The sequence below is a fragment of the Elephas maximus genome, chromosome 4 (assembly GCF_024166365.1).
Source record: "Elephas maximus indicus isolate mEleMax1 chromosome 4, mEleMax1 primary haplotype, whole genome shotgun sequence".
Lineage (NCBI taxonomy): Eukaryota > Metazoa > Chordata > Mammalia > Proboscidea > Elephantidae > Elephas > Elephas maximus.
Window position 1 is genome coordinate 149069969 of NC_064822.1, and position 14900 is coordinate 149084868.

The 14900-nt window shown below is 35.8% G+C and overlaps 1 protein-coding gene across 8 annotated transcripts in view; it reads right to left on the reverse strand.

The window, feature by feature from the left end:
- Positions 1–1949: 1949 nt before the first annotated feature.
- Positions 1950–14900, reverse strand: part of RASSF9 (Ras association domain family member 9) — a 49286-nt gene continuing 36335 nt past the window's right edge. For all 8 annotated transcript variants that reach the window (XM_049884000.1, XM_049883999.1, XM_049884001.1 and 5 more), the window contains one exon: positions 1950–5427. In XM_049884000.1, coding sequence (XP_049739957.1) covers positions 4167–5411 — 1245 coding nt within the window. In that variant the 5' untranslated portion in view covers positions 5412–5427 and the 3' untranslated portion in view covers positions 1950–4166. The remainder of the gene's footprint in view (positions 5428–14900) is intronic.

Below are 14900 nucleotides of genomic sequence, written 5' to 3' on the forward strand. Positions count from 1 at the left end.
AAGATACTTCAGGGCTGGGAAACATTTCATTCTTTTGTAAATGGGGTCACCGTGAATCAGAGCTGACTCCATAGGAGCTAACAACAATAGCAAAAACATGTTGAGAAATGAGGGAAGTGATGAACTGAAATCTTTTTATATTAGAGTCGATCTCATTCTAGAGGGCAAGATATCAGGCCATAAAGCCAGCTACCCAGTGTAAAAGTTAGGGCATTGTTTCATGGCAAATTGAAAGAAATATAGCTGAAACCTAATAAAATGTTTTGTTAGATGCTATTTCCTATACACTTATATTATCATGAACTAACACCCAAGTCTAAAATAAGTTATGTACGTTTGCTCAACAATGATATAACTTCGGTGATATAAAACTTATTTCTAATATAGCCAAGTAACACACTTGACAGACAAGCAATGTCACATGCAAGTATACAATTATTCTTTTTATTATTCTGGATGAGTTACAACTTGAAGAAATAATACATATTTTGTCTTGTCAACTTTGGTTAATTAAACAAATAAGGCAGTATGAAAAGAAATAGCTTAATTTTTTTTTTAAATCTACTTCTGGATTAAAAGTTGTTCCTTTGTCACTAGAAAAATACATTTTAAATAAAACAGCTATAACACTACTTTGAAAAATTATAAATGCAGCCACAGAAATATATTTTGTCACATGTAATAGATGCTTAAATAAATATAAAAATAAAATGTTTTAATGGATTACAATAGCTTCTACACACTAATGAAGAGTTATCCATTTTTTTAATGAAAAAGAAGATAAAATGAATATTTTATTTAGGATATTTCAAAGTTATTTTGTGTGTTTACGACTTGAAACTCAACTTTTTTTTTCTTATAAGCACACAATGCAGACTAAAAATACCACATTTTAACTATTGGAGGGCTTAAAAAACAAACAAAAACAATCTTCCGTGTTGTTTAAATTAGTGCTTCCGTGAATTAAAAACCAAATAAATATTTTTTTGATTTCCTTCAAACCTACCAAAATGTATGCCATATTAATTTTTTTTCAAAATAATACAAAGATCTAGTGCCTCCCCCAAGAAATGTATAAGTAGAATTAGTGCTAATGTTTCAACTATGCTAAATGATATATTTATGTACAAAATGCAGAATCATGTGTTAGCACATATAGAAATACAAAAAAAGGTTACAATCCTCTAAAATTGAGCAATTAAATTCCAAAACTGATTAGGGACAAAGGTTGACAGGGATGGGTAAAGTCAATAAGGTAGATGATAAGATAATCAAGACTCCTTTTATCAACGGGATGGTGTAGGAAAATAGCTAAGCAAGGATAAAAATGTTCTTCTCTGAGAAGTTCATCTAAAATATTTGTGGGTACATAGATTAAAACGGATTGAAGGGAACAATAAATGTTTCATAGAAGAGAGCACATGAAGCAGACTAAAAAATGGATAGGATTTCCGTATATGGAAGAATGAGGGGAAAAAGGCATCTGAAGGGAAGGATAAGCACAGCACAGTCTCTGTAAAGCTAGGTCTTGTTAAAGGAATGAAGAACAGTCAGCTTTGGTTTGCTACTTCTAGCTGCATATAGCAATTTCATAGTTAACCTGTCAGGTTAGTCAAGGATTCATAAACATTTTATTAAAGTTTCCATAAATATATAAAAATATTAAGGTTTCTATCAAGTCCTATATTTATAACTCAAATTCTCACTTAATTTGACAAAGAATAGCTCAGTATCTGGAGGTAAGACCATTGTGTTTAGTATGCCTGTTGGTACTAATATATTACTCTAAATTAGAGATTCACCATGGTAAGTGATGAAAAACTTAATGTTGTAATGGTCAAAAATAAAAGTACATTTGTAAAACCAAATGGCAAATAAATTATTAAGTAAATTTAAAAACCAATGGTCTTGCTTTCTGATAAGACCTTTTAACATTATTTATTGTAAAATAAAGAGTGTGGCACTATGCTTAACTGTATAAAATCAGAAGGTAACTCAAAGTCTCTAAAATGAAATTCTCTCCAGTCCTTAGTTCTCATTGGAACCTCTCAGGAATTCTGATAATTATTCAAATTATATAAGCAGAAAAGCAACATCTTTTGTCATTATTTTCTCACTAAAGATGAAAGTGGTCCAAAGAGTCCGTTCATCCCTGGCAGAAACACATTACAATGAGTTTATCATTTATGATGTTTTCTTCTGAATTTAATTCCTTGGAGTAAACAGTGAATGTTGTCAATATTTTGCCATATTGCTGAATGATTTAATGGGTTATTACAGAGGTAAACCTGGCTTTCACAAATGACCATTCAATTCCCTTGCTTTTAAAAAAAATTAAACTCATGTTAGTACTATAACTTTACCACTGTCTTTTCCTGGGATGGAAATTTCTAATTTTTTTTTTAACCAGTAAGCTTCAAATACTTCTGACTAGCCTGCTGCAGTATCTTAGGCCAGGAAATTATAACTTAGAAGCTCTCAAAAAGTGAAATGCCAAAAAAAACTGAGTATCTCCCCAAAGATGGGTGAAAAGATTGGGGTTGGGGGTGGAGATGAAAGAAAAGATTAATAAAACTGAGTTAAAAGCATACACTAGAGTATGCATAAGAATAAATGGGAGAAGATGAGAAATACTGGGAATCTTAACCAATATCCTCATATTAAAACTAAGTAATATAGTATCTCACTTATATATGCATTGGCATACAAGGAAGCGTTCAGCTAAGAGAAAAAATAAACTGCAGCAGTATTCAGGTAACAGTATAATAAAATGAAATTGACTGTTTTCGATATGATTATATCATGTATTCATTGGCAAGAAGGAAGGAAGAAAGGGAAAGTGGAGAAGGGAGACATGGAGGGACAAAAAGGGAGGACGGAAGGAATAAGGGATGAAGGAAAGAAAAAAAGCAAGGGAGGAAGGGGAGGGAAGAAAGGAAGGCCCTACTAAACACCAAGCAAAACCAAGCACAGTCTTGCACTATAATCCCTGTCAGTCAAGGTGACCCCAATAATGCATTCAATTGGTTGGGGACTGTTTCACTAGTATGTTGGGGTGGAACTAGTACTTTTTTAGTTTGCATCATAGGTGAAGTACTAAGAAGGCCATCTGAAGCAAATTACAGCTGAACAAAAGTTTTGTTTCCATGTGAATTCCTCTCTATAAACTCAGAAACTAAATGCTGATACTATGGCATGCAAAACTCTATTTTACCCCCACAAAGGACTTTAAATTGCATCCCTTCAACTTTTGTAGATAAAGCATAAATAAACAAGATTATGACCTTATGAATTCCTCTGTAACTCACACTATGCATGACTCAGAGAATGAACCTGCAAGGACCACTTGTTTGATCAGAAGATCTGCATGGGTAGAAAGAGAAAGGCCATGCACATCTTTTAATACATTTAGGTTCCTTTAGAATAACTGCTGTTTTTATGCAGTTGTTGGCCCTTCCTCCATCTGTGTCCCAGTTTAATCAACTGTCAGTATTTGTACATGTCTCAACATCAGCCCTTCCCACTTCTTCTCATATAGACCTAAACAGGTAGAGGCATTCAATAAGTGAGAGACACATGTAGTACATTCTAAGTATCAATTAAAAGAACAAAGATTTGGATAATTGCAGTTACAATGAAAAAGATATTAACCAAACAAAGTCAATTCCAACTCATAGTGACCCTACAAGGATAGAGCAGAACTGCCCCATAGGGATTGAAGGAGCAGCTGGTGGATTTAAACTGCTGACCTTTTTGTTAGCAGCTGAGCTCTTGACCACTGCACCACCACGGCTCCAAAAAAGATATTATGGCATATTTTACTTTTTCATGTGTATAGTTTCAACATTTTGACTATAATACTAAGAATTAATTTTAAGTTTGTATAAATAATTTCCTATAGACAGTATGAGAAATTATAATACAATTCCCATCAAATTATTTCTGTTATATGCCTACATGTTCTTTGTACTGCATTGCTAATAGTTTATAGTTTGAGCTTGTAATAAAGTCATACTGGAAATGTTACATAAAAAAAACAAATGTTACATATTTTACTGATTTTTATTAACTACTGAGTAGCATGACTTACATTTTTTCAAGAGGTAATATTTAAAATTAAACAGACATTAACAAGATTAAGGTTGGTCAGCAAGAAGCCATTGACATTATGTTGACAACAGCACCACATCCCCTACAGTTGTCTCTGAGTCCTGACTGTGGTTAGAGCTGATCCCGGTGTCTGAGTCTGTGTCATTTGTATACATGTTAAATACCCTTTGAGTAAATGGAGGGACATTTTCACTGCTGTTAGGAACTTCAGATTCCTTCCCTCTGTTTTCCTTTAGCTGGCATCCATCTTTGTTGCTAACATGAAGCAAATTGAATTCCTCGGCCAGGAGCTCATATTCTTTTGCTTTCATTTGAAGCAATGAGTCACTGTATTTAATCTCTTTCTGGATGCCACTCAAGTGAGAGTGGATTTTCAAACCAGCTTTCATGCTTTTCTCCAAATCACACTTAACACTTTCTAAATTTGAGCATTCCAGTTCAGCTGCAGTTGCCCCTTCTGCATCTTCATTTATCTCAATGCAAACACTTTTCACCTCTTTTTCTATTTCAGTGGAGAGCTTATCAATGAGCATTCTGTAATATTTTAGTCGTTCTTCCAGTTGTATGATTCCATCGCTTTTGTTCAGGTCCTCCAGTGTCTCGCTTTCATCATACTGCAAGTCTAGTTTTTGTTCAACATCATTGAAACTGGGCATTAAATATGCATCCTGGACATAATTTTCTCCATCATTTTCTATCCAGTCAAGGTGGAACTTAGCTTCACACTTTTCAATTTCTAGATCCAGCTCTTTCATTCTCTTGACTTGCTGATGAATAGTATGATCCTGGGAAATGATCAGATGAACTAATGTCTCCATGTTATCTCGATCTTGGGAAACCATGTCTTGCTTAATTTTAGCCAGTTTCCTGAAGGTTTTTCTGACTATTCTTTTTTGTTTATTCGGCGGTAATGTCTTCAGGTAATTTGCTGGGCTGAGTTCCCTCTGTTTTTCTGCGTTTTGCACTAATTTAGCTTCAGCTGTCCGCCACAGAGGAACTGGAAGAAAAGCATCTGCCTTAACCAAAACAAATTGCATATTGGGCTGCTCATCTCCCCAGGCTTTCCAAAGCTTCAGGATTCTAGTTAGTGGAGGAAGAACCCGTTCTGAGCCTCGCCACTTTTCTATGATACAGTAATCACTGGGCTTCCCCAGAAGAAACCGTTTCTCTCCAAACGTAGTCTTGTGTTCCTCAAGCAAAGCCTGGATGACATCAGCAGAGGTGGTATGTTTAGTTAACCCACAGACAATCTTTTCTTCTTGGCAAACCCAAACCACAATTTCCTTCTCTTCTGAATCCATGTCTTTAGTTGGAGATCTAAAAGAAAAAGAAAGCACATTATATTTCTGTCATCACCTTCGTAAACTCAGAATGATGGTTTAATATATACACTCCTAATTTTACTATTTTTTGACAGATGCACTTTGAGGTTGAGACTATCAAAGAATCAGGAGTTTTAATGCAAAAAAAAAAAATTGAAGACCATACAAAGTATCTTAATTTCATGGTAGGCTCTGGAAAAGGAAATTGTTAAAGACAATTAAAATTATATTAACCTATATTTAAAGGTTAGCAACAATATAACTATAGTTAAAACTACTGAAGTTAAGACAATAATCAAAGAGAGATGGATGAGTAAGAGGCAATGGAATAAGACTATTTTTGCTGGAGCCTTAGGAATAGAGAAGGAACACGGACACATAGGTAGGAATGGTGGGATGATATTGGAGTCATAGAGCTGAAAATAGTCCATTACAGAAAATTGTCATTCTTTCATAAATCAAATGTTTATTGTGTGCCAATTATGTGCTAGGCATGTTTGATGATGCTAAGGATACATCAGTAAACAAAGGCAAAAGACGCAAACATGAATAAGTAACTAATATAAAATTGGATAGTGGTAAACATGATAAAAATAATTAAATTGGATGATGTGATAGGGAATGTCTTAGTAGAAGGGTAGGTCTATTTTAGTTAGGGTATTTTGGAGAGGGTTCATTAAGAAGGTGATATTTGAATAAAACCAAAAAACCCATTGTCATCAAGTCAATTCCAATTCACAGCGATTCTATAGGACAGAGTAGAATTGCCCCATAGGGTTCCCAAGGCTGTAATCTTTACAGAAGCAGACTGCCATATCTTTCTCCCATGGAGTGGCTGGTGGGTTCGAACTGCCGACCTTCTGGTTAGCAGCCAAGCACTTAACCACTGCACTGCCAGGGCTCCTGACATTTGAGTAGGAACATAAATTGCCATAAGGAAGCAATCAGAGACCTCAGGGGAGAGTTCTCAGATGAATGAACAAAAGTGCAAGGGTCGTGAAGTATATTCAAAAGAGAAAGACTATGACGCTAATGCAGTTGGGAGCTGTTGCCAGGGGAGAAAAGGAGAGGTTAAATAATAGGTGATAAGATTAGGGAGAAAGTAAAATCTTGGAGATCATGAGGTGTTTGGATTTTGTTTCAATTTCAATGGGAGGGCGTTGGAAAGTTTTAAGCGGAGGAGTAGCGTGCTACGACTTATGTTTTAAAAGGATCTGGTTTCTGTGCAAAGAACTGATTGTAAAAAGCCAAAATTGGAGGCAGGAAGGCTGAACTGGAAGGCTTGTGTAGCAGTCTAGGAAAGAGATGATGATTCGCTGGACTAGGGTTTTAGAGGTAGAAATATTAGGAGGGGGTCAAAATTGGTTTATATAGTTTTTTAAAAAAGGACTTGACCGTAATTTACTCTGTAGTTTAGAGGAATTAAAAAAAAAAAAAAAAAAACAGATTTCCTGGACAAAAAAAAAAGACACTGATAGTAAAAGAATCAAGAAAGCTCCATAATTTCTAGGGTATTATTATTTGAGAATTTTTAAGACCATATTTTCCATCATGACTGTAAATCATGCCGTCCATGTCTTTCATAATAGCTCCTTACAAAATGCTGAGAACAAATGATATGAAATGAATTATAATGCAATACGCTTTATGGAGACGTAAGACCTTGAGTAGTAATTAGCTTGTTGTGAACGTTAAGTCACAGTCATTCATCACCTTATGTATGTAGCACCCTCAAAGCATGGCTTCACGAAGCACAGACCAAAGAAATTTTCCCTGGCTTCTAGAATCTTTTAACACTTACAATTTATAATGTTTATATTTTAGCAGCAACTGTGACTAATCCCATGTCATTATCTTTATCTTAAGTGAACTAATTATTATACTTTGGTTATTGACTCTCCTGAGGTCATAAAGTGATTAATAAGGGTGAAAGAAAAACATCGGTAACACCAAACAACATAAAAGATTAGATCCAGTTCCTAACAAAGAGTACCCAATAACGTTTAAGTATTTAACTGTATTAAGCAAAATTTTATAAATAATTATGTAAAAAGCCATACTAAGTTGTTATTATTCTCTGTAAAACTGTTCACATTTAATGATTCAGTATTAACTAAGGTGATATTTTCAAATGAATGTGATCTTTTGGCAACGTTTACAATTCATCATTTAATACTGTTAAGCAGCAAAAAAACAGGTTGTACTTTAAAATGAAATTATTTTCATATTCTGATTAGTGGGGAAATAATATACAAATACCTTCTAAGCAAAATCAAATAAAACGTCAAAGTAACTAATACTAACTACTGTCTGTGTTATGGGTATACAGTACAAATCTGTCCTAAATAAATCCTTACCTTGATATGTTTCAGTCATAAATATGAAACACTTGAAATAAATGCAAATTTTGTATACCATGTAGATAGGCTATATTTAAACTTGGATATCATAAAAGCAGTAAGTCACACTATATACATTTAATGTAGGTAAAATTATAATTAATTTCAATCAGAGCATTTTATAAATAATGATAAAAATAAGAAAAAACTGCATACTTGTTTAAATTATCAATCTTGTTAGATAGTACCTGTAGCTATTGTGATAAAATTAAAGACATCTTTATTTTTATGTTATTTTTAGTGTATCAAGTTAAACTTAAAAAAACTTATTAAAAATAAACAGCATTAAAGATAATAAGTATCAACATTTAATATGTGCCAAGCACTGTTCTAAGCTCTTACATATACATTAACTCATTTAATCTTCACAATTCTATAAGGTAGGTAGTAATATTATCTGGAGTTTAAAGATAAAGAAAGTGAAACAAAGGACATTTTGGTTTAACACAGTTAGTGATGGAGTGTGATTTCAAACCCAACCAAGAAATCTAGCTCCAGAGTCTGCAATCCTAGAACTTAGTACACTACAAAGCAAGATTACAAATTTTATAATTTAGACATTTGGTTTAATTGGGGGGAAAATCATAAAATAACTTTTTTTTTCTTTTCTTTAAGAACTTTTACATAAATTAGCCTTTTAGAACAATGTAGTTGTTAGGTGCCCTTGAGTTGATTCCAACTCATAGGGACCCTATGTACAACAGAACGAAATATTGCCCAGTCCTGCACCATCCTCACAATTGCTTTGTTTGAGCCCTTTGTTGCAGCCACGGTGTCAATCCATCTCGTCCAGGTCTTCCTCTTTTTCACTGACTCTCTGCCAAGCATGATATCCTTCTCCAGGGACTGGTCTATCCTGGTAACATGTTCAAAGTACTTGAAACAAAGACGTGACACCTTGCTTGCAAGGAGTGCTCTGGCTATATTTATTCCAAGACAGACTTGTTCCTTCTTCTAGCAATGCATGGTATACTCAATATTCTTCACAGAAACCATAATTCAGAAGCATCAATTCTTCTTCAGTCTTTTTTATTCACTGTCCAGGTTTCACATGCATATGAGGTGACTGAAAATATGGCTTGAGTCAGGTGCACCTTAGTCCTCAAAGTGACATCTTTGCTTTTTAACACTTTAAAGGTGTCTTTTGCAGCAGATTTGCCCAATGCAATACAGTCTTTGATTTCGTGACTGTTGCTTCCATGAGCACTAATTGCGGATCAAAGTAAATGAAACCCTTGACAACTTCAATCTTTTCTCCATTTATCTTGATGTTGCTTGTTGGTCTAGTTGTGAGAATTTTTGTTTTCTTTATGTTGAGGTGTAATCCATACTGAAGGCTGTAGTCTTTGATCTTCATCAGTAAGTGCTTCAAGTCCTCTTGACTTTCAGCAAGCAAGGCTGTGTCAACTGCATATCGCAGGTCGTTAATAAGTTTTCCACCAATCCTAATGCTACATTTTTCTTCATATAATCCAGCGTCTAGGATTATATGCTGAAAGGATACAACCCTGACACACACACCTTTCCTGATTTTAAACCATGAAGTATCCTCTTGTTCTGTTTGAACAACTGTCTCTTGGTCTATGTACAGGTTCTGCATAAGCACAATATAATGCTCTGAAGTTCCCATTCTTCACAATGTTATCCATAATATGTTATGATCCACACAGTCAAATACCTTTGCATAGTCAGTAAAACATCTTTCTGGTATTCTCTGCTTTCAGCCAAGATCCATCTGACATCAGCTATGATATCCCTCATTCCACATCCTCTTCTGAATCTGGCTTGAATTTCTGGCAGTTTCCTGTCGATGTACTGATGTGATAACAATAGAACCTTAAAAAAAAAAAAGTTCCTCATGCCCCTAAGAGCACTACTGGTGAAGGAAGGCCTTTTTCCCAATGGTTAGCCACTGTGAAAAATGTTTAGAAATGTGTTACCTTCTGTGCCTTTTTCTTATTAATCTTTTCCTTTACTGTTATCTCCTTAAATTAGTACTCTATGCCTTCCTCCCTTTTCTGGCTGGGAAACATCACAGCCAAATCTATAGCTAAGGATGAAACATGACCTATAAATTCTTTAGCCCTACACTACAGCTGTGAAGACAACTTGGAAACAGATCAGGGACATTAGAAGGGCCCTCTGTAAAGACCATTAGTGCTACATTATCCAAGTGAGCTGAAAACTACCAATCTTGGAGAGGCCACAGTACAAAAGAACTCGATCCTTCCAAAAAAGAAAGTGTATTAATTGTGGTCGGGTTCATAGAAGTGTTGGGGAAGTGGCATTATTACTATTCTATCATACAAAAGGATTTCTTTTATACTAACACTAACTACCTTACTCTGTGCCAGAGGTTCTCTTTGCACGTCTACATGTGTTATCTCTAGTCCTCAAGACAAACAAGAATATTATTTCCATGTTGTTGTTGTTGTTAGGTGCCATTGAGTCGGTTCCGACTCATAGTGACCCTACACACAACAGAACAAAACACTGCCCAGTCCTGCACCATCCTTACAATCGTTGCTATGCTTGAGCTCATTGTTGCAGCCACTGTGTCAATCCACCTTGTTAAGGGTCTTCCTCTTTTCCGTTACCTCGTACTTTGCCAAGCATGATGTCCCTCCTGACAACATGTCCAAAGTATGTAAGATGCAGTCTCGCCATCCTTGCTTCCAAGCAGCATTCTGGCTGTACTTCCTCCAAGACAGATTTGTTCATTCTTTCGGCATTCCATGGTATATTCAATACTCTTCAAAACACCACAGTTCCAAGGCATCAATTCTTCTTCAGTCTTCCTAATTCATTGTCCAGCCTTCCCATGCATATGATGCGATTGAAAATACCATGGCTTGGGTCAGGCGCACACACCTTAGTCTTCAAGGTAACATCTTTGCTTTTCAACACTTTAAAGCGGTCCTTTGCAGCAGATCTACCCATTGCAATGTGTGATTTGATTTCTTGACTGCTGCTTCCATGGCTGTTGATTGTGGATCCAAGTAAAATGAAATCCTGGACAACTTCAGTCTTTTCTGTTTACCATGATGTTGCTCATTGGTCCAGTTATAAGGATTTTTGTTTTCTTTATGTCAAGGTGCAATCCATGTGAGGGCTGTGGTCTTTGATCTTCATTAGTAAGTGCTTCAAGTCTTTTTCACTTTCAACAAGCAAGGTTGTGTCACCTGCATAACGCAGGTTGTTAACGAGACTTTCTCCACTCCTGATGCCCTGTTCTTCTTCATACAGTCCAGCTTCTCAGAATATTTGCCCGGCATACAGATTGAATAGGCGTAGTAAAAGGATACAACCCTGACGCACACCTTTCCTGACTTTAAACCAATCAGTATCCCCTTGTTCTGGCCTAACAACTGCCTCTTGATCTATGTAAAGTTTCCTCATGAGCACAATTAAGTGTTCTGGAATTCCCATTCTTCGCAACGCTATCCATAATTTGTTCTGATCCACACAGTCGAATGCCTTTGCATAGTCAATAAAACACAGGTAAACACCCTTGTAGTATTCTCTGCTTTCACCCAGGATCCATTTGACATTAACAATGAAATCCCTGGTTCCACGGCCTTTTCTGAAACCAGTCTGAATTTCTGGCAGTTCCCTGTCAATATATTGCTGCAGCCGTTTTTGAATGATCTTCAGCAAAATTTTGCTTGCGTGTGATATTAATGATATTGTTCTGTTCTACAATTTCTGCATTCGGTTGCATTGCCTTTCTTGGGAATAGGCATAAATATGGATCTTTTCCAGTCAGTCGGCCAGGAAGCTGTCTTTCAAATTTCTTGGCATAGACGAGTGAGCACCTCCAGCGCTGCATCTGTTTGTTGAAACATCTCAATTGATATTCTTTCAATTTCTGGAGCCTTGTTTTTCACCAATGCCTTCAGAGCAGCTTGGACTTCTTCCTTCAGTACCACCATTTCCTGATCATATGCTACCTCTTGAAATGGTTGAACATCGACTAATTCTTTTTGGTATAATGACTGTGCATTCCTTCCATTGTCTTTTGATGCTTCCTGCGTCATTTAATATTTTCCCCATAGAACCCTTCACTATTGCAACATGAGGCTTGAATTTTTTCTTCAGTTCTTTCAGCTTGAGAAATGCTGAGCATGTTCTTCCCTTTTGGTTTTCTTTCTCCAGTTCTTTGCACATGTTATTGTAAAACTGTACTTTGTCTTCTCCAGCCACTCTTTGAAATCTTCAGTTCTTTTACTTCATCATTTCTTCCTTTTGCTTTAGCTGCTTGACATTCATAGGCAAGTTTCAGAGTCTCCTCTAACATCCATCTTGGTCTTCTCTTTGTTTTCTGTCTTTTCAATGACCTCTTGCTTTCTTCATGTATTATGTCCTTGACGTCATTCCACAACTCATCTGGTCTTCGGTCACTAGTGTTCCATGTGTCAAATCTATTCTTGAGATGGTTTCTAAATTCAGGTGGGATATACTCATGGTCATATTTTGGCTCTTGTGGACTTTCTCTGATTTTCTTCAGTTTCAGCTTGAACTTGCATATGAGCAATTGATGGTCTTTTCCACAGTTGGCTCCAGCCTTGTTCTGACTGATGATATTGAGCTTTTCTGTAGTCTCTTTCCACAGATGTAGTCAATTTGATTCCTGTATGTTCCATCTAGTGAGGTCCATGTCACTGTTTATGGTGGTGAAAGAAGGTATTTGCAACCCAGAAGTCACTGGATTTGAAAAATTCTATCATTCAACCTCCAGCGTTATTTCTGCCACCAAGGCCATATTTTCCAACTTCTGATCCTTCTTCTTTGTTTCTAACTTTTGCAATCCAATCACCAGTAATTATCAATGCATCCTGATTATATGTTCGATCTATTTCAGACTGAAGCTGCTGATAAAAATCTTCTATTTTTTCATCTTTGGCCTTAGTGGTTGGCGGGTAAATTTAAATAATAGTCGTATTATTAACTTGTACTAACTGGTCTTCCTTGGCACTATTCAAAATGAGAAGAAACAGCTGCAAACATCCATTAATAATCAGAACTTGGAATGTACAAAGTATGAATCTAGGAAAATTGGAAATCGCCAGAAATGAAATGGAATGCATAAACATTGATATCCTAGGCATTAGTGAGCTGAAATGGACTGGTATTGGCCATTTTGAATCAGACAATCATATAATCTACTATGCCAGGAATGACAGCTTGAAGAGGAATGATGTTAGAGGAATGGTGTCAGATTCATCGTCAAAAAGAACATTTCAAGATCTATCCTGCCAGTGACAGGATAATATCCATACTCCTACAAGGAAGACCAGTTAATTTCCATGTTATGTATCTGAAAATTAGTGCCTTCATAAATAATCTCACACTGCTTCATAGGGTGAAAAAATAAAGCTAGGTTTCATATCCAAGTCTGACTGGTTCCAAACTTTTTTTTTTTTTACATCTTCCCTAATGTCCTAAACAATGTCCTTTTAACTTCTTGGGTCAGCTATTCCTAAATATTTTGAAGAATTTTTACAACTCTTTTAAACCAGGTAATTTTCAAAAAATTCTGTCAATTGAACAAGTTCAAAAGTAATGAGAATTCATTACTGAATTTAGGTAATAAATCTTCTACACCTATAATATGCTTCATCATGTTTAAAGTCTACTTTGTAGCAAGTTTAGGATTTTGAAAACTGTACTGATTTTATAATATGGCTCTGATTGAGTGTCTATTCTTTCAATCGACAAACATTTACTGAGTGCCTCCTCTGTGGCTAGCAGTGTCATGGGAAATGTGGATGATACAAAAAGTCATGTATGATTTATAAACAGCGTCCCTGGCCTATTGTGGGAAACACATATACATACACACACACACACACACAAATAGGAAAGATGAAAAATAAATATTTGTTAAAACTAAAGCAATTTAGCAATCTTGAATCACTGATCTATAGTGCAAATAGATTTTATTTGGTCATAGACTCATGCAAAACTAGTAATTGGAAGTAAATAAAGAATTTAACATTAGAATTGGGTCTAAACAAAATATTCCATTTTCTAACAGTTTCACAGTTCCTCAAATGGTTAAACATAGAGTTGCCATAAAAGCAATAACGTTATAGGGCAGAGTAGAACTGCCCCATAGGGTTTCCAAGGAGCAGCTTGTGGATTCTAACTGTCAACCTTTACAGGCAGCCATAACTCGCCTGTAGCTCTTAACCACTGCGCCACCAGGGCCGTCACAGAGTTGCCACGTGACCCAGCAATTCTAGTTCTAGGTATACATACCCAAGAGAAATGAAAACATATGTCCACAAAAAATACTTGTACACAAATGTTGGTAGCAAGATTATATACACAAGTAGCTCTCCTTTGTCTGCAGAGAATATGCCAAGACCTCCCGTGGATGCCTGAAACTGCAGATAGTACCGAACCCTATATATACTACGTTTTGTCCTATACATACATACTGATGATAAAGTTTAATTCAGAAATTAGGCATAGTAAAATATTAGCAACAATAGTAAAATAGAATGATTATAACAATATACTGTAATAAAAGTTATGTGAATGACCGAGCAGGACAGCATGAGATTTCATCAGGCTACACACTCATTTAACATTTTCAAACCCCAGTTGATGATGAGTAACTGAAACTGAGGAAAGAGGGGGCTACTGTAATTGCCAAAAGGTGGAAACAACCCAAATTTCCATCAAATGATACATGAACAAAGTATGGTATATCCATCCATACAGTAGACTATTAAAAAAAAAGACTATTACTCAGCCAAAAAACAGGAATAATGTACTGATACCTGCTACAACATGGATGGAACTTGAAATTATTAGGCTAAATGAAAAACCCATTCATCAAAGACCACATATTGTATAATTCCATTCATATGAAATGTACAGAACAGGGAAATGTATAGTGACAGAAAGAAGATTAGTGGTTGCTTAGGGCTGGGGGAGTGAGTGGGAGATAGAGGGTGAGAGCTAAAGGGTATGGGGTTTCTTCTTGAGGTGATAAACATGTTTTAAAATTTACAGAGCCTGTAATATTAAGGGAGTAGAGACAAAGAGATTGGCAGCAAAG